Genomic DNA, 26,989 nt, shown 5'->3' with positions numbered 1-26,989 from the left:
TAGTCTCTGTTGATGGTAGAAACAGACACTCTAAATGGGCTTATTTAGGAGAAGATAAAGAAATTAGAATTTTATATAATCAGACTCTTGGTTTTAGTTGTATTTTTTTCTTAATCTTTATTGTTGAATGTAGAATGTATTACAGATGTTCCACATTTTTCCCCCATTGACCCCCTCCTCTCCACTCTCCCCACCTCCTGCCTTTTCCCACACTATTGTCTGTGTCCATCGGTTATGCATATAAGTTCTTTGGTTTATTTCTTCCCATCCCCCCAAACCCCTTTTCCTTTGAGGTTTGTCAGTCTAGCAATAAATTTGTACTTCTTAATCCCTTCACCTTTTTCACCCATTCCACCAACCCCGCCTCCCATCTGGCAACCAACAAAATGTTCTCTGTATCTATGAGAATGTTTCTGTTCTACCTGTTCATTTTGTTTATAGATTCCATTGTTGATAGATATATATTCATTGCCATTTTGTTTGTTCATATATTTTATCTTTTTCTTCAAAAAGACCCTTCATCATTTCATATAATAGCTTTTTGGTGGTGATGAACTCCTCTAACTTTTTCTTGTCTGGGAAACTCTTTATATGACCATCAATTCTAAATGACAGCTTTGTAGGATAGAGTAACTTGGTTGTAGGTTCTTGCTTTTCATCACTCTGAATATTTCTTGCCACTCCCTTCTGGCCTGCAAAGTTTCTTTTGAGAAATCAGCTGACAGCCTTATGGGAACTCCCGTGTAGGTAACTAGCTGCCTTTCTCTTGCTGCTTTTAAGATTCTCTCTTTGTCTTGAACCTTTTGCATTTTGATAATGATGTGTCTTGGTGTGGGCCTCTTGGGGTTCATCTTGTTTGAGACTCTCTGTGCTTCCTGGACTTGTATGTCTGTTTCCTTCACCAAGTTAGGAAAGTTTTCTGCCATTATTGTTTCAAACAGGTTTTCAATTTCTTGTTCTCTCTCTTGCCCTTCCGGCACCCCCAAGATGCAAATGTTGGCATGCTTGAAGTTGTCCCAGAGGCTCCTTACATTATCCTCATTTTTTTGGATTCCTTTTTCTTTTCGCTGTTCTGATTGGGCATTTTTTGCTTCCTTATATTCCAAATCGATGGTTTGCTTCTTGGATTAACGTACTCTACTATTGAATCTTTGTAAATTATTCTTTATTTCAGTTAAAGCCTCCTTCGTTTCTAACTGTGCATCAATCATTTCTGACTGGTCCTTTTTTATGCTCTTGAGGCCCTCACTAAGTTCATTGAGCATCCTTATAAGCAGTATTTTGAACTCAGCATCTGTTAGGTTGCTTATCTCCATTTCGCTTAGTTCTTTTCTTGGGGTTTTGTTCTGTTCTTTCATTTGGGACCTGTTTCTTTGTCTCCTCATTTTGGCTGCCTTCCTGTGTTTGTTTCAGTGTATTACTTAATGAGAGGTATGGGGCTAGCCGAGACCAGATGCTGCTCATTTGAAAAAATTTAGGAAAAACTTGAAGCAGGATCCAAGACAGGCCAATCCTATTAGGTTAAGCAAGTGGCAACAGCTTGGGTGGGCCTGAAAGTTGGGTGGGGTGGGGCGGGGCCTCAGGGAGTCAGCAGGGCGGGGCTACCAGTGTGAGCCAGGTTGCTGGAGTCCCAGATATGGAGACTGTCTGCTGCCCCAGGAAGGGCTCACCAAAGGAACAGAGGCCTCTGACAGCACGTTTGTCCCAGAGAAAGCCCCCTCTCCAGCCCTTGCTCCAGTGCCAAACAACTCAGTTCTTTCCTGTATGTCTCTGGTGCCCCTCGAGCTGCCTCCCCTCCAAGCTTAGAGGGAGAGAGTCTGATAAGTTTGTGCACGGGCCCTTTAAGGAGCTGCCTGGGGCTCCAGCCGCTTCAGCTTCCCTGAGCCTCAGTTCCTGCTGGTTTTTCCAGCCAGAAGTTATGGGGACTTCTCTTCCTGGCACTGGAACCCTGAGCGGGGCACTTGGTGTGGGACGGGGACCCCTCAGTCCTCAGAGAGGATCTTCCCAGCCGAGGTAGCCTCCTGATTTTTATCCGCCACACGTGGGTGTGGGACCAGCCCGTCTGGCTGCCATGCTGCGTTCGCCGCCCCTCGCGCCGCTGCCCCTCCTACCAGTCTCGATGCAGCTTCTTTAATTCCGTAGTTGTAGGACTTCCATTCAGCTTGATTTCAGGCGGTTTTGAATGTTGGTTGTTCTGTAGTTTAGTTGTAACTTGGATGTGGTTGTGGGAGGACGTGATACTGCTTTTACGTACGCTGCCATCTTGACCAGAAGTCCCTTAGTTGTATTTTTAACTCTTGAAATATAACCTATTGCAATTTTAAAAAGAAAACTATTAATTTTGTGCTTATTTTGCTGTTTTATAAGTAAACCAAATGTCTCTTTAGTGAATCTAGCTAGAAGACAGTGATCTATTATATGTTTATGGATTCATGGCTCTCAACGTTATGCTTTGAGTTCTGGATTTCCCGTGTTCTCAAGTCAAATTCTGCAAAATCAAACTGATAATGTGTTTTATATTCATGACTCTGCTCCAGTGTGTTTAGCCATACTTGTTTGTTGTGATTATGCTATCTCTCCTGGTTTCCCCAAAGTAACTACTAAACTTAAAAGAATTCTAAGTTTATTCCTGGGCCCTTTCAAATATTTCTTGTGGTGCATAGGAAATTCTGTGCAGAATTTAGATTGAAGAGGATGAGATGAAGTGAGGTGACTGTTCAGAACTATATTAGGTAGGTCAGGAGCACGAAGCAAAATTAGGGCAACGTTAATTCTCATATCCAGAAAATTTCCCTTTGACCTCTTCTCTCTACTCAAATTTTCCCAGGGATTTCCCATTTGAATTTGCCCTCATTAACCATGTTTCTGGAAATATGTTAAGTATTTGGTACATAAGAGATACCTAGAATACCCAGAAAATGTCAATGAAGAAATATTTACTATTATATATACTAGTATATATAATTGTGATACAGTCACAATTAGGTGGTAAGAATAACTTCAGAAATCACATACATTTTTGGGGGAATAATGTGCCCATTTCAAAAAGAGAAATGGCCTGGCTAGTGTGGCTTAGTAGTTGAGTTTCGACCCATGCACCAAGAGGTCGCCAATTTGATTCCATGTCAGGACACATGCTCAGGCTGTGGCCAAAATCCCCAGTGGGGGACATGCAGTAGGCAGCCAATCCCTTCCTCTCTCTAAAAATCAATAAAGAAAAAATAAATAAAAATAAAAATAAAAAAGAGAAATGTAATGCATTCTGAGATTATTTTGTCTATTCTATTTCCACTTCGGAATCAGGAGTCAGTGTTTGTTCCTGTGATGTGTCAACTGTGAGCAATATAAGCTTGTGGCCTGCTCATATAGATGAGAAATAGTAAGGAGAACTCTCTGATTGAAATACATCTCTCTATTTCAGTCTGTGAATTATAGATTCATTGTTAGCTAGGCTACCACACTGTTCTTTTAATATACTCATTAGACATCAGAATTAGAGTCATCGACAGTTTGGATTTCTTTAATCCAAACATTGATTGCCAAGGCCATTTTCACTAAAGAGAAAGAGTATTATTGAAAGAATAAATGGAGAGTGGGAAGAATATTTATATATCAAGGAAATCTTTATGTTAGGCCTAGGTAGTATACTTTCAATAGCTTAAGAACAATTAAAATTTGAGCTTTGAAATAAGAGATATTAGGAAATGAGATAAAGAAAAAAGACACTGAAGAGAAGCTTTGCCCACTTTATAGTTTTTCCCATGATCCTTTTTGCCAATGAAAATGACCTAGGTGACCTCTCTATTGTGCGTGGTGGATCTTCTCCATTATGACTTAAAGATAACATATGCTTTAAGAGAAAGAAATGGTTGAATGAACCATAATTTTGCATTTGAGGAAGAAAAAAGCCATTTAAAAATGAGAAATATGTACAAAATGGAGTTTTAAAAAGAAATTTAAAGGTGTTAGAATGGAACTTCAAATGATGAATGAAAATACTTTTTAATATGTCAAAGTTGTTAGAGCAGGCTTTTTAGCTTCAAATAAATACATGCCTAATATCAAAGCCACAGCTAAAGAAGGAATAGTTAAATATTAGGAGTTATCTAAAAAACAGCAATGTTCAGAGAGTTTTTTTAATCATTCTTCTTATTATCAGTGCTAAGTATTCCTCCTAAAGTGTGTGGTGTGGTATATAAGCAGGTTCATCTATTTGGTAGTCCATAGGCTGCTTCCAAAGTGGAGTGAGTGGTGAAAAAGTAGTAACTGCCAGTGAAATATGATTTTTAGATGTGGTTTGGGTAGAGTTGAGAATATGTAATAAAAATGATGTATTGACTCAAATCTTCCTTTCCTGTTTTCTTTCTTTTAAGCACAGTTGTTTAAATTCCCTATGTGGTTAGAATACATGCACGTTTAAGAAATCATTCTGTTGAAAGTAGTCGGGTGTTTTGCACGATCACATAAATCTGTTAGCTGATGTTTGATATTCTCAGCAAGTCAGACGATAAGTATTTACTACCATCAGAGGGGCCATCTAAAGAGTAAATTTGCACTTGTTTAACAGAACAGCGCAACTTAATGAATTCTAGATAAATAGAGTCCTTTCAAATAAATTTTGTTCAGAAAGCTCTTAAACATTAAGGAAACAAAGCATATCAACACAATCTACTTTTCTAAGAGGAGGATACGTGATTATTTCACTGAATAGTCATGGAAAACTATATATATCATATGCACAATTTCATAATTATGCTAGACTGACAGCATCAAGAAAAGCCCCTCAGTCAGGCTTTCTGGTCAACCCCAGATCTCCAATTTATTATCTGTATTTGAACTGGGAACAAGTGATGTTTACTTTTTTTTTTTATTATCTTTTTTAAATTTTGAGACACACCTTGAAACAGAAAAAGCACAACCCTGCAAGTGAGTGCAGCACAGAAAAGGAGCACAGGCTATCCAAGTCCAATTCACATACTGCTCAAATGTGGAATGCTGCAAAAGAATAGGAAATACAGATAGTACTGTTACAAAGAGAAGGGTGGAGGCTTTAGAGAAAATGTTTCAGAGATATTTATGTGGTTTTGAGTTGGGGAAATGTATAGAAACTCCTGCCCACAACTAGACTTATTACCTCCTCAAGGAGGAAAAAAAGCAAACACTTGAAATTAGATAAACTGTTTAAAGATAATTAATGAAAAATTATTTAGAGCATATCTCATTAGATATTTCTTTAAACAAAATTTTTTTTCTTTGTTGATTTTAGAGAGAAAGGAAGGGAGAGAGAAATAGAAACATTGATGAGAGAGAACATCGATTGGCTGCCTCCTGTCTGCCCTCCACTGGGTATTGGGCCCACAACCTGGGCATGTGCCCTGACTGGGAATCGAACTGGTGACCTCTTGGTGCATGGGTCAGTGCTCAACCACTGAGCAACATCAGCTTGGCAGATATTTCTTTATTTTAATATAATTCCTGCCCTGGCCGTTTTTGCTCAGTGGTTATAGCGTCGGCCTGCGATCCAGAGAGACCTGGGTTTAGTTCCCGCTAAGGGCGCGTACCTCCGTTGCAGTTTGTCCCCGGCCATGGTTGGTCGTGTGGGTGGCAGCCACTCAATGTGTTCCTTTTACATCAATGTTTCTCTCTCTCTCTCACCCTCCCACTCTATCTGAACAAAAAAATTGGAAAAATGTCCTCATGTGAGGATAAAAATAAAAGCAAACAAAAAACAAAAACAAAACTAAATAAATAAATAAATAAAATAATTCCTTTATTGAAATGATAGCATCATAATTTCTTGAGTACATATTATGTGCCAGACAGCAAGCAAATTATTTAATGTAAATTACCTAATTTAGCACTGCAACCCTAGGTTTTATTTAATGTCAAACATTCTATCAAAAATTTTGAGATCATTTACCCTTTTGTTTAGCAGTGTTTTAATTGCCTCTTTAACTATACTTCCAAACTAATTTGTACATTGAATGTTTTCTAATCAATAAATGAGTAGATGATGATAGGAAGAAAGTTTATACTAGGGAAAAGTCTTCTTGACTTTAATCTAGGCAATAATTTTGTGAATATGCCTACAAAATCACAGACAACAGAAGCAAAAATATATACATGGGGTCACATCAAACTAAAAATTGTCCTAGCAAAAGAAAGAGTGAAGAGACAACCTGTGAAATGATAGAAAATATTTGCGAAACACACATCTAGTAAGGGAGAGAATTAATACTTAAAACATATAAAATCTCAAACAACTCAATAGCAAGAAAATCAGTAACCATGTTTAAATATGGCCAAAGGAACTTGAATAAACATTTTTCAAAAGAAGACATACAAATGGCCAACATATATATCAAAAGATCATCAACCTCACTCATCATCAGGGAAATGCAAATCAAACTCGCAATGAGACCTCACATCTTTCAGAATGGCTGTCATCAAAAAGACAAAAAGTGTTCCCAAGAATGTGGAGAAAGAGATCCCTTCTAAACTGTTGGTTAGAAGGTACATTTGTATAGCTATTATGGAAAACAGTATGGTGATTCCTGAAAAAATTCAAAATAGAATTACCACATCATCCAGCAGTCCCACTTCTGGGTATATATCCAAAGGACATAAAATCATGATCACAAAAAAAATCCACATTTTCATGTTCATTGCAGCATTATATACAATAGTCAAAATATGGAAACAACCTGTGTGCTGGTTGATGAGTGGGTAAAGAAAATAGACTATTATTCAGCCATGAAAAAAAAGAAAATTCTGCCTTTTGTAAACATGATGAACCTGGAGGACATTGAGCTAAGTGAAATAAAACAGATAAAGACAAATACATACTGCAAAGGGTAACTTATTGTGTGGAATCTAAAAAAATAGAAAAAAAAAAAAATGCACTCAGAAGCAGAGAGTAGAAAAATGGTTACCAGGGGCTGTTGGGAGGGGGTAAATGGGGAGATGTTGACAAAGAGTACAAAGTTACAGTTATATTGAATGAATAGGTCTAGAGATCTAATGTATAGGCATGATGGTTATAGCTAATAGGATGGTATTGAACATAGAAAAGCTGCTAAGAGTAAATTTCAAGTACTCTCATGACACACAAAAAAATGACACCTATGTGAAGAGATGACATGATACTTATCTTTTTTTTTTTTTTTAATCCTCACCCAAGGACATTTTTGCATTTATTTTCAGATAGAGCGGGAGGGAGAGAGAGAGAGAAACATGATGTGAGAGAAACACATCAACTGGCTGCCACCCACACGACCCAAACTGGGGCTGGGGACAAACTGCAACCTAGGTATGTACCCTTAGCAGGAACCGAACCTGGGACTCTTGTGGGCCGATGCTCTAACCGCTGAGCCAAACTGGCCAGGGCTAAGTATCTTAACTATAGTAGTAATCATGTTACTATGTATATGTATATAAATCTTCATGTTATATACTTTAAATATATACACATTTTATTAAAATATATAAATTAAAAAGATAATAATAAATTTTTGATAATAAAAAGTTAAGTAAATGAATGGATAAGTTGAGCTATTCTATTTACTACTAGAAAAAAAGAAATAAAATAGCAGGAATGGAACTAACTTGCAAAAGTAAAATAAAAATACAAACAATAAACAAGATTTGCATGCTCATTAGATGTGAAGTATGCTTTTTATGTATATTTTAAATTTAATCTTTATACCAGTCTCAGAGACTGTTATAGTATTGACTCTATTTTATTAACGAAGAACCTGTAACATTTAGGGATATTACTTTTTTCAAGTTTATAGTACTAGCAAGTATTGGAGCCAAATTTATAATCTAGGACTTTGAAAATAAGGCCACATAAATTATCTGTGCTTCACTGCCTCTGTGCCCTCTTGCTACTCTGTGTTCTGACATACCTTATGATCTTTTCAGAATGATAGTAGTCCCTGATTTCGAAATACTCCCAGTGTTAAAAATATTTCCAGAGGTTCTCAGATAGTAGGTCGCAGTCTTGTTTCCATGACTGGGTGGTCTAAGGATATAGTGCACCCAATTATACTAGTGAGAAATGCTCATTCACAGGGAGTTCAATGAGGGTTCTGAGATTATACGAAGATATTAGTAGAGAAAATGAGCTTCAGAACTTGATAAGTCCGCAATAAAATGAAATTTATCTATCCAAAAAGTTGGATGAGTGAAATGTATCAATTCAAAGAACAGAGAGAACAAAAAGATTTCTTAGTAAAAGGAGTCTTTATTAAGCCTGGGAAGAAAGAGATAAAGCTACCAGAAAATTGTGGCCAGATTTCTATTGGGTCAGTTGCACGTAGTTACAAGATGGATACGGGAGATGGATGGAAGATCTGCCTCCCCCTCCCCCCGACACACAGCCTACCTGTATGATCATCCATTGAAGAAAAAGAGGTTGGTAAAGAGATTATTTAAATTATATGAAGAACAAAATAATAAAAATTACTAATTACTTGATGATCTAACAGATTAATTTCTTTTTTCCCTTTGGTTCCTAGAAAATAAACAGCAGACAAATCTGTATGACATTTATAGTAATTCTATTGAATCTTATGTTGGTTTATTTGTATTATCCTTTTCTATTTTTTATATTTTTCTTGAAGATGTTTTCACCCTTATAAATATTAAATCTAATAAGCTTTAAAAACATGTATGTAAATATCTATGCCTGTATGAGTGTGCATATGTGTATGTCTTCAGGATTTCAATTATTTTTAGAGCTCTTGTAAATCATTGTTATGTTTAGGCATTTATGTTCAAAGTTTGTTGTTTTAATGAAGAGATCATTTTCATATAAACAATTTGTAAACAAATGCTATGAATTTAGGTTGGCTGGAGCAGAGAAATGGCATTATTAATATCAGGGGAAAATGTGGGTTTTTTTTCTTGGTATCTGACAGCAAATGATAAGTAAGATCATATAAAAATTAAACTTTGAAGGACTGAAAGTATGTCAAATAAGTCCATTATGGAGAAAGCAGTGTCATCAAGCATGATTAGAGTGAACTCACCACATTTGACTATATTCATTGAAAATATGATAATATTAGGGCTCATACAGCAATTTTCTTCAGATGACAGTATAAGGTGTGTTATAGCAGGATAATGAACAACAAAATTTTGCATTTGGGCTTGATATTCCTTGATAACTGATGGCATTTTGTTAATGCTATGTCTAAAGTTTGATGTGAAATGAAAATATAAGAAAAATAGTCCAGTTCCTACTTAAGTCCTTTAATATCATTTTATAATATTGTGTGATAACGCCACTGTTTCATGCATGTACCACATGTCAAAATTATGATGCAACATAGGATCCCGTATGTTCAAATTACTTGACTGTCAGAGTCAAGGTTTGTGTTTATCGTTTGAGGTATAATATCTTATACCTCCTGTGTGTGTGTGTGTGTGTGTGTGTGTGTGTGTGTGTGTGTTTTAATTATATTGTTTTAAGGGATCAGTTTTTTTTTTTTTATAAAATAGTGGGAAATCACTAGGACAGAAGATAAAACAGGCAACCCGATGCAGGGAAGGAAAATAAATCAGAACTCATGGATACACAGCATTAAGAAAATATTCATAGCCAATTTTATCTCAGGTGTTTTATTGATGTGAATAATACTCTAGGGAAATAAAACTTAGGCCAACTTTCCAAAATGTATAAAGAGAGCAAGGTCAATTATAGTTCCTCACATTATCATTTTACAACTATCTTAAAGCAACAAGGTAGACCACTGACCTTAAAAGAATAAAATAAAAACTACAGACACAAGTGGAAATTACTATTTGCAGCTCAACAAACATGATTGGAAAAGGAAATAAAATGGAAAAGGCAACAAAATGAAAATGAAAGAAAAACAAAATTAGACCAGATGTTGTGAATCTGTTTTTCATGCAGAGATGCTTAAATGCAAGGAATGGCCTTCCAGGCAAGGTTGCTGAGATAATAAAACTGAATTTGTTCAAGATGGTTTGATTAGATGGTCTGACAATGGAGATTTAGAACTAAAAGGAGACTAAGCTGTGCGGATCAACTGGGCTCTTTTCATTTGAAAAAGTCTTATATATTATTCAATATCTTGAACAAAGTTTATATGTCTGTGTGTTCTTTTAGCCTTAGCATAAAAACCACACACACACACACACACACACACACACACACACCACCAACAACAACATGTTTTATTTCACATTTCAACCTCTCTTTTAAACAGCGTACCTCTAGTTACTATCTGCAGTTTCTGTGATCATGTTACCTTTCTTCTGATTTTATTATCATTGGCCTCATTGGAGTACCTCCACTAGCTTCCCCTACTGTGATCCTTTTTATATGGATGTTTGTTCCATGTGCTACTTTCATCGTGTTTGAATCTTGGCAAAAATGTTCTTCGAACTACAATGCCTTGTAGGTAGATTGTACTGGTCTCATGCAATCATTGCAACTGTTGGACATCTGACTGCTGTTCATGCCAATTTTCAGTTGGGAAGTTTCTGTGTGAGATAAAAGCTTGTTCTTGAATGAAGAGTTAGGAAATAATTATTTTATTTTTAAAATCTTGAAGTAGGAAGTTTAAAAATTTTCATGCCTCTTTTTTCCTAAATTGAATCCAGGCTGAAGTAAGATGTCCATACACAAAGGACATGAATTGTGCTTTGCGAGTCATGAAAGAAGTAACTAAAAACAATTGAAATGTCCAAAAGAAAAAAAAAGATATAAACAATAAAAAGCCATCTAATAAAATAATATTTATAAATTGCTTAGATAACATAATACTCTCCCAGTAAAGTAGCTTTTGTTAAATTCTTCAGTTTTTATACAGACATCACTCTAGCAATGACTCCCACAGTGTGTTTAAAATCTCATGATTGGAAACATCAGAGATTATTGAACATATATTTATCATTTGGTGAATTGCTCATAATTATTTTTTCCTGCCTTAGAAAAATAAAAACGGCTATTTTACCTTTAATTAGTTAGTTCTTCCTAAGTATTTGCATTACCTGTCTCCATTTGCAAGCTGTTAATACATACATGTTATCAACTCTAGATATCACTTTCACGTGGATACTCAACTTATAATTAAGGTGAAAAACTTTATAATCATTATCTTGAAATTTTAATTCATCACAATTTCACTTAGTGATCTTCACTACTTTTTAAATAAAGTTTACTAAACTGCACTGATAATTATTTCTGCCTGAATACATTCTATATATTAGAAAATTTTATTTAAATATAACCAAGAGAGATTTTTAGTGTTCTTTTAATATCTGAATAAATCCATGTTTATTCAACAAGATTTTGGATCCAGTGTATGTTTTCAGTGTTAGATTAGGAAATGAATAACAATGTATAAATACATAGAGCATCAAGGAAGAGTGAAGTCTTCAGACTGATGATTGGTGAAATTGGCATCTAGTTCAGAGGTTATAAAATGACTGAGAAGGGTCCATTCGAAAATCTTCTAGAGAGCATAATGGAACTTCATGGAGAAACTCCATGGAAAGGCAAATGATAAGCACAGACTGTGTAGAAATCTGAGTTAGGATGAAGTATATTGAGTTTGATACTTATATATTTTAAGCAGTGTCTTTTACCCTTTGCTTTTTATTAGTCATTGTAATTTGCTGTCTAATTACAAATAGTTTTGTAGGGAGTTACATATTGTCAGAAACAATAATGTTAATCCACAGTATTTTGGAAATGACACTGTCTTGGGAATCAGAAATTACACCTCGAAATTGCTTCTAACGTCATGAACCTCTTTGTCATTTGTCCGCCAAATTCTGGATTTTAATAGGTTCGTTGGAAGTATCACCAATGAGACCAAGAAAGAGAATTCATCTAATGGAGAGGGACTACTCTGAAATTTTTGTATCTGATAACAAATATAAGAGAAATATAAATTTCAACAAAAGGATAATGTGACTAGGTTTAAAATAAATTCACTGACTGGGGAAATAAACTTCTCTAAGGCATCTATCTGATAACAGTCCTATCCTTTCATTTTCATGTGGAGTGATGTTGTATTTTAGAAGGTAATTAAAATAATTGAACTGCATACTTAGTGTTTTGGATAGATGAATAAATAAATAAAATTTTCCAGGTTATAAACAAGTCATGTGTTCCTAATTTGATTTGCCTATTTATAATTGTATGTACTTCATTCTTTGGGGGTTTCTATTCCACTATATGTGCCATGTACCTCAAGAAGTCGCTTAAAATAGTGCCAAGATTTTTTTATTCATATGCCTCAAAGTACAAATTTTACAATTGGACACCCAAGTTGTTCTGTATTTTCAACCATAAAAAAGGAATAGCACCCAGATGAATACTATTTTTTACAAGAGTGTTCGGCAGCAGAGGCATCTAACATTAGCATCCAGTGTGCAGAATTGAATGGTTTCATTGCATAATGTGGGAGAGCTGCTCACTACTGTCTGTTCCCGCTGACAGTCCTGATGTTCAATCTGGTAATACCCTCAAAGCTATTTTTTTTTAAAACCCTGGGCTTTGATATTAGATGGTAATAGGTTCTTGGTCTATGGGAGAGCAAGCAATGAGACAATTAACATGGAAAAGCTCAGTCAAAGAGAAGTCAATGGAAAAGGCTGAATGAAAATGACTAAGATTTGGTTCACTGTTTCAGTGTATGGTGTCAAGATAAGGGCAACATAAAATGTTCTGTTGCCCTAGTCTGGGTCCTACACCAGAATAGCTATATAGCCGTGGCATTATACTTTGTTAATTTCTTCTCCTATGACCATCTCTCCGGTGACATTTCTAGAATGCTTTAGGTTTTCTTTGGCTATGATGGCTCCATTCAGATCCAGAATATTAACTTTACTAGAGCACTGTGCTTGTGAGCTTTATGGAATTAAAACTCTTTCTAAATACGCATAGATGATATCTCATGCCCAACTAAAATTAATGTGAAAACTTTTAGTACATTCAGCTACATATGTTATAGATAATCTTTAGCACATGTATTAAATTTAGAAAAATGTAAGCCTATAAAATATTTTTCTATACTAAACATCACATATCATCTGCATGTCTTCTTTGTTGATGTTTCTGCTCAACTATTTTGCTTACATTAACTGAGATTATTGTTTTCTTATTGTTGAGGGTTTTTTATTTAATTTTTATTTAGGCAGTTTTCTTTAATTAACAATGAACACATGAAGTTCTAAGTACCAGACAGAATCGGCGTGGGGGCTGGTGGGTAGCAGACTGAAAATAAGCCTAACACTATAAAGAAAACTTGGACAAGTGAAACACTTCTAAATAAAAATATATACCTGGCCTGGTACCTGTTACCTATATGCAGAACACATTTGTGATACACATAAAGACAATAAATGTTGTGTTAGCAATACAGACCATGCTCAGTCCCTTTGTACACAGATGAAGTAGCACCAGGAACTGCGCCAGCATCTTAAGATGATAAACCAAACTGCACATACATTAAATGAAAAAAATATATATGTATTTAATTTGGCCCACTGTGTAGCCAAGAGGTATAAGAAAGAGCTTTGTAAGAAAAATTGTTCTTGAACTACATTCTTGCTCCGATGGGAAAACTCTGAAAAAAAAACAAAAACCCAGCACTAAAGATGTCTGTACAAAAACAGACATGTTTTCCTGTACATTGAATGTGTCCTATCATGTGTTATATTGGTCACAACATTGGGGAAACTGACCACGTAAGCACAGAGAGAGACCAAAATGCAGGGTGAATGGCAAAAGTCTACAATAAATGCCAAGCCATCAACAAACCAGGAAAAGAAGACAACCCTCCAGCTAAGTCATGTTTTCTAATCGTAAAAGCTGATAATAAGCTCCTTATTACTGAAATTCCTCAAGAGTAGGTTCAAACACCTTCAATATCCTTCTATCTCCTCCCAGCACTATAACTTGATGTTCTGGCTACAAGAAATGAGGAACACCCCAACACTTTTTCCATATAAACTTAGAGACTGCGGAGCTCCTAAGGACCTCCAAGGATTTCTCTGCCTTGGCTTTGGAAATGACACAGGCACCAGTGTTTAACCCTTGGTGATCTACTGACTATAAGAAAGTTGTTTATGCTCTCCATCACAAAGCTCACAGGCTAGAAGCCTTTCCTTAGTACTGGCACGGTCACATTTCTTCATGTCCTAGCAGCTCATGCTTCTTCCTCTCCGGTTTCCCAGCAACCTACATGAACCCAGCATCACGGCCAACTAACACTCACTGTGTCCCAGGAAAGCTGAACTCATGTGAATGTATTGTTTTCCTATTGTTGAGTTTTAAGACAATTTTTTTTTTTTTGTATATTTTGGTGCATGGGTTGACACTCAAACACTGAGCCACACCAGCTGGGCCAATTTTTTTGTATATTTTGGATACCATCCCTTTATTAGATGTGTTTTGCAAATATTTTTTTCCAGGTCTGTGGCTTGTATTTTCATTTTCTTAACAGTGTCTTTCACAGAGTAGAGGTTTTTTTTTTTGTCTTGTTTTGTCATGAAGACCTGTTTTTCAATTTTTTTTTTCTTTCATCGATTTTGCTTTCAATGTTGTCTTTGGAAAGTTGCCTTCAAATCCAAGGTTATCAAAAATTTTCTCCCAGAAACTTTATAGTTTTGCATTTTATTTATTTATCTGTATTTATTTATTTTTTATCCTCACCCGAGGACATTTTTTTTCCATTTTTTGTTCAGATAGAGTGGGAGGGATAGAGGGGGAGAGAGAGAGAGAGAGAAACATCGACGTGAAAGAGACACATCAAGTGGCTGCTACCCACACAACCAACCAGGGCCGGGGACAAACTGCAACCAAGGCATGCGTCCCCAGCGGGAACCAAACCCGGGTCTCTCTGGACCACAGGCCGACGCTCTAACCGCTGAGCCAAACCAGCCAGGGCTATAGTTTTGCATTTTATTTATTTATTTTTTTTATTTTTATTTTTTTTTATCCTCACCCGAGGACATTTTTCCTTTTTTTTTTTTTTTTTGTTTAGATAGAGTGGGAGGGAGAGAGAGGAAGAGAGAGAGAAAGAAACATCGACATGAAGAGACACATTGAGTGGAATGGCTGCCACCCGCATGACCAACCAGGGCCGGGGACAAACTTCAACCAAGGTACGTGCCCTTAGCGGGAACTGAACCCGGGTCTCTCTGTACCGCAGGCTGGCGCTCCAACCGCTGAGCCAAACTGGCCAGGGCTAGTTTTGCATTTTAAATGTAGGCTGTGATTCCACATGTAATTTTTGCTTTACAATTTTTTCACGTGGATAGAAAAAAATACTTGAAATGTTGTTAGCTTCCAAGTCAAAGCACACAGTCAAAGCAAGGTGTTTTCCAAGGTGAAAGCAAGACGTTTGGAAATTTAAAGTGAGCATGTGTCAAAATTCATTGTTAAGAGCCGATAAGATAATGATGTTTGTTAAGGAGAACTGGATAAAGAAATCATGGTTAAATAAAATTTCTAATTTAGAAACAAAACTGATAAATGTCCTACAGAACAATAAAAAGGTAATCTTTGGAATTATCTTTTCTACAAAAATTATTCCATCTCCACTGTGTAAAACTTCATTTACATTACTCTGTGATAAGACTCATTTACAGGCTATCAGTTTCAAAAACAAAATGAGTATCTGCCCCTACAGAATTGTAAAATATTCTAACCAGCAGTAAATAGCAAGTGGGAATTGAAAGGAAACCTATTTTTTTAACCTCTCAACAAAGCCTGGATCTAGCAAATAAAATGTGCTTCTATTTAACAGTGTATTTTCTGGGCTATGAATTTATTTAATTTTGCTTTGGAGGTCAAAGGTCAATAAATTAACTCTCTGTTTTGGCCTAATTTTGTTTGTTTTCTACTTTTCCTGAGGCAAATTCTAGCTCTAATTGTGGAAAACTAAAGAATTAAAAAAGAATCAAAGAAAAAAATGTTAATGCATTTCAAAATCTACAGTGACCGAAGATGGAGTTATTCAGAGACGTTTGCAACAAATCAAGTACCTTTTATTCTAAGACCAGTTTCTTTATCTCCCTGTTTATTACTATTTTTCAACATAACAAAAATCACTCTTTGATCTCAGGATAGCTATAAAATTATTGATAGAAACACTAGTAGTTCCACAATTCTTTGCTTTTAAAATAGTGCACATCAAGTTTTCAGTAACAACAGGACATTCCACCTGTCACTCCAAATCAAATGTTAACTCATACTCTGAAGCCATTAATAAAAACAAATCTTCAGTCAGTTCTTCAAAGCATGCAATATTCTAAATGTGCTTGTTCTATAATAATATTTTCTTTCTTTAACCCTCATTTTAAACATGATATAATTCTTGAGTCTAAGTGCATCTACAGTTGAGAAAAAAGAAATTGAAGGTAGAGTTCTTAGTAATTTTTGCTATGTCTGCCTAATAAGTAAATCTAGTCCATTGGGAAGTCTTAAAAGATAAATCAGCCCTGGCTGGTTTGGCTCAGCGGTTAGAACGTCGGCCTGCGGTCCGGAGAGACCCAGGTTCGGTTCCCGCTAAGGGCACGTACTTCGGTTGCAGTTTGTCCCCGGCCCTGGTTGGTCGTGCGGGTGGCAGCCACTCGATGTGTCCCTTTCACATCGATGTTTCTCTCTCTCTCTCTCTTCCTTTCTCTCCCTCCCACTCTATCTGTACAAAAAATGGAAAAATGTCCTCGGGTGAGGATTAAAAAAAAAAAAAAAAAAAAAAAAAAAAGATAAATCAGTAGAAAGTTTTATACAAGGTATTTGGGGCTTTATTTTTTTCCTTAGATATTTAAGGTTACATAATTAGCCATAAAAATTCAAGCTGTCATGAAGGCCTTTTTAGCTAGTTAAATTTACCTGAAATAGGAATAGCAAAGAAATAATTGTTTTAAGAAATCACTTTAATGTTTAGTTATTGTGCATATGTGGCAGGTACCCAACATTTTTATTTTCTTGTCTGGCACTCTGTGTTTAGAATTCCGTGTGAATGAATCTTGCTGGCACTTTGTGAAACATTCAGGTTAATGGGAAAGTGTCTCAATAATGGAAACTCCGCAAACCTTTTATAATACCTTGTGCTATATTTAATATTAGTAATTCAAAAGATCATTTTGGTCATCTCCAACATTCTTAGTTTATCTGCTTATGATAAAATCTACTTATATGCTTCTTGCCTCTTATTCCATGTATTATTTTTTTATGTTGTATGTGTTCATGTAGGACTTTTATTTCTGTATCTGACCTTGCCTATAGAATGCTTCAACATGATTAATAAACACCGTGGCTATTGATTGTGTTGCTTGCTCAGTCTAAAGCAACAACCACACACTTCTATAAGACCAATCAAATAAGAACAAAAACAGTCCTTGCTATATTTTTATTCTCTTCTTCATATACTAGAATACATTGCTGAGCATGTATATTATTTTTTCTATACAACAAGTGGACATTCAATTTATTGTTAGTGAATATTCTTTGTATACATTTTTCTGTGCAAAATTCACTGAAAAAAATTGTGACAGCTCTATGATTTCACCTTTAATTAAACACAGATTAGATAGTCTTTAAGATAATTAACTTTCAAAGAATGAGCATTGTCTTTTTTCCCTAAATACCTTTTCACTTTTAGAGGACTGAGCAAAAATAACTCTGCAACCTAAAATTAAGCACCGTTAGTGAATAAAGATTGAACATTCATCGTATGCATATATGTTGTATTTTTTTAAAAAAAAAAACAACTTACCAACATACTTGGAAGTTAACAGCTTCTTCTTCTTTTTTTTTTTTAATCCTCACCCTAGGACATTTTTGCATTTATCTTCAGATAGAGCAGCAGGGAGAGAAGGAAGAAGAAAGAGAGAGAAACATCGATATGAGAGAAGCACATCGACGGGTTGCCACCCACACGACCCCAACTGGGGCCTGGGACAAACCGCAACCAAAGTACATGCCCTTAGCAGGACTCTCTGGTCTGTGGGGTGATGCTCTAACCACTGAGCAAAACCAGCCAGGGCAGAAATTAACAGCTTCTTAATGTGTCATTAAAATGCACTTCTGTGGATTTAAAAAAACTCATGGTTATTAAGCCTTCCGCATTTAAACTTGTACTTCAGTTCTAGGGGAAAAATATGATGGTGATGATACACAGGCACTTTATGTTGAGAGGGGATCCTGACTGGATTTATTATATGCTTTAATGACACATTTAAAACTGAATGCTACTAATTCAGTTAGATAATTAGATAAAAATTAGAGTGAATTTATAACAAAGGTTTTCACTATTTAATCTTTTTTAATTAAATGACCTGGCTGTCCTTGATATGGGTCAAATTGACTATTCAAGGGCACAGAAATGTGTCTACTTATGTTCATAACCCATGATTTAGGATTTAGACAAAATAATTTACTATTCTCAGGTGTGTCTTTAAGAGGACTTCATTCATTCAACAAATATTCCTTTTGTTTGATTTTTGTTCTTTTTATTATTGAAAGTATTACTGATGTCCCCCTTTTTTCCCCGTTGACCCTCTCCTACCTACTCCCACCCCCTCCTGCCTTCCCCAGCCTAATGTCCGTGTTGATTGGTTGTGCATATACACATACATTCTTTGGTTTATCTCTTCTCACCCCTCCCACCCCCTATCTCTCTGAGGTTTGTCAGTCTGTTTCGTACTTCCATGATTCTAGATCTCTTTTGGACAACAGCTTATTTTGTTCATTATGTTCCAAAAATAAGTGAGATCATGCGGTACTTGTCTTTCTCTGACTGGCTTGTTTCACTCAGCATAATACTCTCCAGGTCCCTCCATGTCATCTCAAAGGGTAAGAGATCTTTCTTTTTTATAGCTGCATAGTATTCTATTATGTAAATCTACCATGCTTTTTTATCCATTCATCTACTTGGGCTGTTTACAGATCTTAGCTATTATAAATAGCATTGCTATGAACAAAGGGGTGCATATATTCCTCTTGATTGGTATTTCAGGCTTCTAAGGATATATTCCAAGAAGTGGGATCACTGGGTCAAATGGACACCACATAAACAAAATGAAAGATTAAAAACTATATGATCATATCAATAGACACTGCAAAAGCATTCCACAGAATCCAGCACCAATTTCTGATAAAAATTCTCAGCAATGCGGGAATAGAGGAATCATATCTCAACATAATAACGGCTATATGTGAAAAACCTATAGCCAACATCATACTCAATTGGCAAAAACTAAAAGCATTTCTTTTAAGAACAGAAACAAAACAAGGTTGCCCACTTTCGCCACTGTTATTTAACATAGTACTAGAAGTCTTACCCACAGCAATTAGACAAGAAGAAAAAATAAAAGGGATCCAAATCGAAAAGGGGGAAGTGAAACTGTTATTATTAACAAACATCCTTGTTAGCCTAAGAGGTACCATGCATTGTATTAGGAATGACTAGATAGTCTACTTCAAGCAATAAGATTAAATTATTATACTCCTATATATTTCATAGTCTGGAGAGGTATTTTCATTAGTAAATCATTAAAACAGGGAAAAAAGCTCTAATGGAAACATGTAGACTATTTCATGGGAATCCCAAACAACATGGAACCAAATTTGTCTTTTTCTAGGTTATGAATTTTCTGAGGAAGGAATATTTGACTAGTATTTTCAAAGAATAGTAGGAGTTGATGGAACAGAGCATAGGGGATCTAGAGTTGGGATGTTATAATTTATAATAGGTAATATATATTTGGTATTCATTCCATTTCGGGCACAGAGCTCCTAAAATCCTTGGACTTTCCTAAGTAATAAGAGCCTTATAGGATATTTTCTTATGTTAATAAGTTGACATTGGACTAAGGATGGCGGCTGGTTGCCTGGGGAACCCATCCAGGGAGAAGAGAGGGGCTGGAGGTTGAATCATTCATGTCTATGTAATGAAACCTCCATAAAAATAACAAAACAAAAACAAACAAAATACACCTAAAGACAAGGTTCAGTGAGCTTCTGTGTTGGTGAACACATGGAGATGTGGAGAAAATGGTCTGCCTGGCGAGGGCATGGAAACTCTGTACCCTGTTCTTATACCTTGCCTATGCATCTTCCATCTTGCTGTTCCTGAGTTATAAAAGTTAAATCTAGTAAGTAAAATGTCCTGTGAGTTCTGTGAGCTTTAACAAATTAATCAAACCCAAGGAGGGAGTGATGAGAACCTCTGATTTATAGCTAGACAGTCAGAAGTATAGGTAACAGCCTGGGCTTAGGACTGGCATCTGAAGTAAAAGGTGGAGAAGAAGCCTCTGGTAGAGAGCATCAGAATTGAATTGAATTGTAGTTCACCCAGTTGGTGTTCAAAGCATTGCTTTTTGGTTCTGGGAACCCCTCCCCTTGCCCCCCCCCCCACACACACACATGTTGAAATTGGGTCAAGGAAAGCAAAAGAACAGTCTAGGTCAAGGTTCTAACATGCCCACAGGAACAGAGCATGGAAGAACATGGTGGATTTGGGAAATTATAAGATAAACATAACTGAAGCAATAGAGGCCTAGAGAAGAAAGTTAGACATCAGGTCTCAGAAGGTCCCCAGGGACCGTATTCTTTGGTAGTTTAGATTTTATGCTGCGTTCATTAAGAGAAAGGTGTGACCCCACAAAGATCACTTTATGGATGCCTGTCCTGTGTAGCTTACCTGCAGGTAGTCAACACATACAGAGAGTAGGGGAGGGGAGAAAATTAACAATTTGTTCCTAAATGAGTAAGGCCTTTTTTGTTGTTGTTGTTTTCTAGTATGTTTTTAGATAATAGAGTCCTTAAGGATTTTGAGGGGGGATTCATTTGATAGTGCTAGAAGCCAAACATAATTCTTGTCATATTCTTTTAATTTCTTAGAAATATTGCCCATGCTTGATGATATCAGCTCCTCTCATTAGTTTCAGCTGGGGGTATTAATTATTTTATAGAAAAAGAAAACAGTGCTATCTTCATACTCTAATGTGAAGAGGGAAGTAGTGAGAGAGGTCAGGCATCTTTCTCAGGAATTCATTTATCTCGAGTCAATCTTCTTAAAACCCCCCTTTAAAAAAAATGTTGTTTTTTTCTTTGTTGATTTTAGAGAGAAAGGAAGGGAGAGGGAGAGAGAGAGATAGAAACATCGATGAGAGAGGACATCAGTTGGTTGCCTCCTGCATGTCCCCCACTGGGAATTTGGCCCACAACCTGTTGGTGTGTAGGCTGATGCTCAACCACTGAGCCACACTGGCTGTGCTAAAGCCCCTTTTTAAATTTATTTAAGTGTTTTCATAGACTTAGTGAGGTTGTAGCTTTACAATGTAAAAATTATATATTTCACATTTTTATTATTTATTAATTTATAAGATTTCTATAATTTTGTTATATTGTGTTCATTGTACATCAATGCACATTTGTTGAATGGAACTCCATAGTTTTATTTTGCTACATAATTAGGACAGGTGATATTTTTAAAGAGTTTTCTAATCTGTATAGTGTTGCTTTTAATCAGACTTAAGTAAAATATTATTATACATTTTATTTTTGTTTTAATGTAGAAACTCCTTAATTTCTACCTACGAATCACCCAAATCTAAAATCTAATCTACTTGCCCTGGCTGGTTTGGCTCAGCGGTTAGAGCGTCGGCCTGCGGTCCTGAGAGACCCGGGTTCGGTTCCCGCTAAGGGCACGTACCTCAGTTGCAGTTTGTCCCCGGCCCTGGTTGGTAGTGCGGGTGGCAGCCACTCGATGTGTCCCTTTCACATCGATGTTTCTCTCTCTCTCTCTTCCTCTCTCTCCCTCCCACTCTGTCTGTACAAAAAATGGAAAAATGTCCTCGGATGAGGATTAAAAATAAATAAATAAATAAATAAATAAATAAATAAATAAATAAATAAATAAATAAAATCTAATCTACTGTAAATATAATCTAAAATAATATATAATCTATAATAATTGCTGATAAAAATGTAAAATTCTATATTTAACAATTTCTGCTGTTAAAGAGATATGAGCAAAATTATATCTGTATTTTTCCTTCCCAGTTGTCATGTCCTCCATTCCCAATGCACATCACATCTGAAGTCAGAAGTTAACATAATTTATAATATGGTAAATTTGTGTGATTAAAAAAAAACAAACCTGACAAAATTAATTTGATCTATTTACTTGCAGAGAGCCATATCTTAGAAGATGTCAACAAATGCATCATAGCCTTGAGAGACCAGGATGCTGATAATTTAGACCGAGCTGCCGGCGCTATCAGAGGACGAGCTGCGAGAGTTGCTCACATCGTCACGGGCGAGATGGACAGTTACGAGCCCGGCGCTTACACGGAGGGTGTGATGAGAAATGTGAACTTCCTTACAAGTACTGGTAAGTCTCAGTCCCCAGGAACAGCTATACTGTTCCTGATATTTGAATCTACATAGCTACCAATTATTCATACATATGAAAAGACATTCCCGCCTGTGTGGGATTTTATTTAAAAATAATTTTTCTTTATTGATTTTAGAGAGAGGAAAGGAGAGAGAGAGAAACATTGATGATGAGAGAGAACATCGAATGTGTGACCCCCCCACTGGGGATCAAGCCCACAACCTGGGCATGTGCCCTGATTAGGTATTGAAATGGTGACCTCTTGGTGCATGGGTTGATGCTCAACCACTGAGCCACACTGGCTGGGGGCGTTGTTTTGAAATATATTGCTCTACTCTCTCATAGGTACTTGCATCCTGTGGCTATGTGATTTGAAAATTATCTCTGAGAAGTAAATATATTTACTGGAAAAGAACAGGCCTTAGCCACTTATGAATGTTTACTATTGCTAGAGCAATTGGGAGATATAATTAGGCCAGATGTGATACGTTTATAATAGTTTTCAAACCCTCTTTTTGCTCTTCCATTGGTACCCCCGGGTTTTTGTTTACATTGCTCAAACAAAGCAAATTTGTCCCATGTTTCAGAGAAATGCGCTCTCTTCTTTTGCAGTGTTTGCCAAACAACACTTTATTCTTTCACATAATCTTGTTTGATTACTTAAGAAATAATGGAATCAGGATTTTGTTTGAGTTGCAGCACTCAGTTCTAAAATCAGCTAGTCGATGCTTAGCTCTTGAATCACTCAGTAAAATGGCATTCTTAGATCAACACTATCAGCATTTCTAAAAACTTACAGAAGCATTTGAATTCTTATGGACTCAGAAACAATGGATATCATTGGAGTGAAGGAAACTAACTATTTTTGTAAATCATCCTGGCAGAACTTTCTCTTGTGAAAATCCCTTCTGATTTGTGAAATCCCATGTTGAATTTTTCTTATGGATTACTTAACTCCAAGGTAACAGTACACCCATGATTCTTAAAATATTTGAGAGTCCATACTTAAATAATTGATCCTATTTAGATAATTGTTCTTTACATTATGCATAGGGCATATTGAATCTGGACACTATATGCGTTGTGTCGTGAAAGGGGCAGAAAAGGATGAAGATGGGTAATTTTGGAGGGGGTAGGTTCTGGGGAGGAAGATGCACCTTGAAATTAATGAATGAGGAGAAACTGGGGACTAGTTCTGATGACTGTACCACAACGTAAGCTTAGCATGCTTTGTAGAGAACTGATTAGTGTTCATCTTTTCCTCACATATTGATGCAGAAAATTATTAATGAAACTTGGCACATAGTTTTCTCGTTATCTTTTAAAAATATTTCCAAAATAATAAAACATTAAAGACATGCCAAGGAAAGTTGGAGGAGGTGCATCTGAAACACTGGATATTATATTTCTATACCAACTCCACAAAAGGCAGGGGTGTTGCTCACTCAGCACCTGGCAGCTGCTTTAGCAATGAGGTGTTTACTTGCTTACGGAGATGCTTGTGTTATGGAAGTTCAGCATCTCTTTTGTAAACTAAATTTAACTGGTTCTTTCTTGTTGATCAAAATCAAATATGGACTTACTTGATTTTTTTCTACATTCTGAGAACAGAATTATAATTAAAAGAAGAATGAATGCATCAGGGTTTCTCTTTTGAGCCAAAGGAAAAATTTTTGTAGGGAATTGAGTAAATGAAGGCTACCAGGATTGAACCTGTTATCTTGCCTCTGTCTCAGTTTGTAATCGTTTTTTAAATATGTTTTTATTGATTTTTCAGAGAGAGAGAGATAGAAGCATTTATGTGAGAGAGAAACATCAATTGGCTGCCCCTTGCACACCAACTACTGGGGATTTAGCCTGAAACCTGGGCATGTGCCCTGACCAGTAGAACAGGGACCTTTCAGTCCATGGGAAGATGCTCAGTCCACTGAACCACACCAGCCAGGCTCAGTTTGTAATCTTATTTGTAACATCTGTGAACACACTTGTATAGTCACAATGTCTGAGTGAGGTAGTAACAGCGTATATAGTTTTATTCTCCACAGGATTGATTCCACATCTGCCACATGCAAAGAGGTGGAAGCAAAATCCTAAAGTGTCCAGGATGTGAAGTTTATTGTGAGAACACTCTCTTCAAAATCAATTCTTATACCCTGAAATCAGAAAATAAAAATGAAACAAGGTTATTTATATATTTAATTACAAATTTATCAATACTTCTATGATTTATCATGACCTTACAAAATGACTAACCAATACGGCCACATTTTCATTCAATCAGAAGAGAGATAAGTCCTTTTTCCTCTGATTACTTGTATGTAACTTTAATTAAAATTCTCCTGGTAAATTATGTCCTATTCCAAAAATATAATAAATGTAAAACAATCCTGGATTATTACGTATAAGCCACATCTTATTATTAATATAGAAATGTAGTTTATGACTTTCCAATTTTGTCATTTTAGTTTTCCAATAATTTTTGGCTTATCTTTAAAGAAGCTTCTCATTTTTGTTTTATATGTCTGATTCCAACTTTTCTCCAAACAGCTTTCCTTAAAATTTATCAAAAGCATACCTCACTAAAGGGAATTCTGAGCAATAAATTAGATGGAAATGCTAATTAGATCAGTTTGATCTCAAGCAAAGCTGCAATATGTGAGCATTTTTCTCTTCCATAGAGATATTGTCTGGGAAACATGCTTCTAACTATTTGATTCTCCACAATTAAATAATAGAAAATGTTCAACTTTGTTCCCATCTGCTTATTACTTACACTTATTATTTATAAATAAGCATCAAATTACATAATTAAAAATGTCATGTTTTATGTTTTGAAGCCTTAATAGTTCACATTTTAGCAACTGAATGGTTTATATGTGTGACTGTTTTTCTTTTTCTTTTCCTTATATCCAATTCTCAGATCTTAATGTCTTAACCCTTCTTCCTGAAAATAACTTAATAAGGAGCTATGGTGAATTGTTTTTACTACTGAGACCTCCTTATCTTTGCAAAATTTGTCAGAAAGTACTGTCGTTAGTGTTGAAACCTGACCCATACTTGTCTAAACCACCAAGAATATTTTTGGAATATTGCATCTTTGATTTTAATCAGACTCTGTAGCTCATTAGCACATTTTCAAAATTTGATAATCTTCTAAGTGTTTGCTCAGCATTAGGAAGCAGAGTTGCCTTGTTACATTTCAGGAATTTTTATTGTTTGTAAACCCTAGCAATTGGTTTTAAGTGAAATGTAACAACACCTGGAATGTTGCCTTTCATTTAGACAGAGCATAATAGTGTATCCTCAAAAAAAAAAAAAAAAACCAAACCAAACAAAAACAAAACAAAACAATAATAATATATCCTCCATATGAAATTTTTTATTCTGCCCAGTTCTTTGCTGTTACTAAGCTCCTCCACCGATTAGGAATTACTGATAGGGGAGAAAAAACACAACAACAACAACAAATCTATATATCTATATCTATATCTATATCTATCTAACTATATCTATACCTATCTATATCTATAGATATATATTTGTTCAAACCTTCTGAATTGCAATGTGAAGGCTTAGAAGCTGTATTCTCCCCCACCCCCCATCCCCACCGATGCTGTATTCTTAACATCAATTTCAGATTTTTCCTCATTAGGTTGGGGAAAACCTAAACCAATAGTGGACTAACAGAGAAATGAACAGGCTCAAAAACATCTGTTGCAAGCCTTCAAACCCCACCTGTTTTCAATGTCAGCCAGGCTCATGAACCAACACAGAACAGGCACATAAGTGAACCTGACCAAGATGTCCTGGTGGCATCCACCATTGGCAGCTGGTAGTAATGACAAATAAAAAGGTCATTCATCAAGTGCTCATTTAGGCCCATCTGGAAAGTATGTACCCAGAATCCTCTTCTTATTAGAACAAAGAAGTCATATGGTTGTGATTTTTCTTTTTAAGGGCAAAGTTGAAAATAATCTAGAGCCAAAACATATTTTCAACATTTTGTTGTAAATATTTTGTGCAACCAGTTTAAACAACTGGTTAATAGAATTTAAAGATGAATTTTATTTAAAAATAATTTTTAAAAATGTAATAGTGAATAATTCCAATCAATTCCCTCTCATTTATTTTTTACATACAAATATTCTGACTTTTGTAGCCTGATTAAAACATGATTTCTTTATGTTGCATCTCTATTCTATGACCTTGAATGGTTATAGGATGACTAGCTTTAATTCTAGCATCTCTGCTCTCTACAGTCCAGCAGAGGTTGAAAATTAGCAGTTCACATACTAGATATTTTTCAGTATGACTCGAATAATTTTTTATGTATCTGGTTTGACCAGCATAATTATATGTTTTGTCATAAAAGTTAATTTCACACACACACACACACACACACATGCACAAATCCAGATTAGTGGCAGATTGTAACAAATGGGAAGGTCTGGCAACACTCAGGCAGAGTTTACTGTAGAACTGGAGGGAGCTTACTGATGTTTTCCCTTTTGTTGACCCTGGGCCATAGCCTTTTTCCAGTCCCTCTGAACAGATGCCCAATCTACTTTGCTTATTTAATTTACCTACCTGAACTTTGT

General features: G+C 35.8%; 1 protein-coding gene across 1 annotated transcript in view; it reads left to right on the top strand.

The window, feature by feature from the left end:
* The window catches only part of CTNNA3 (catenin alpha 3), a 1,555,380-nt gene that overhangs the window by 1,130,117 nt on the left and 398,274 nt on the right, over nucleotides 1–26,989 (top strand). The window contains exon 12 of the mRNA XM_036264901.1: nucleotides 22,188–22,388. Within this exon, the coding sequence (XP_036120794.1) occupies nucleotides 22,188–22,388 (201 nt within the window). The remainder of the gene's footprint in view (nucleotides 1–22,187; nucleotides 22,389–26,989) is intronic.

Source organism: Molossus molossus, unplaced genomic scaffold, assembly GCF_014108415.1.
Source record: "Molossus molossus isolate mMolMol1 unplaced genomic scaffold, mMolMol1.p scaffold_m16_p_17, whole genome shotgun sequence".
Classification (NCBI taxonomy): Eukaryota; Metazoa; Chordata; class Mammalia; order Chiroptera; family Molossidae; genus Molossus; species Molossus molossus.
This window is presented reverse-complemented; position numbering and strand designations above follow the sequence as displayed.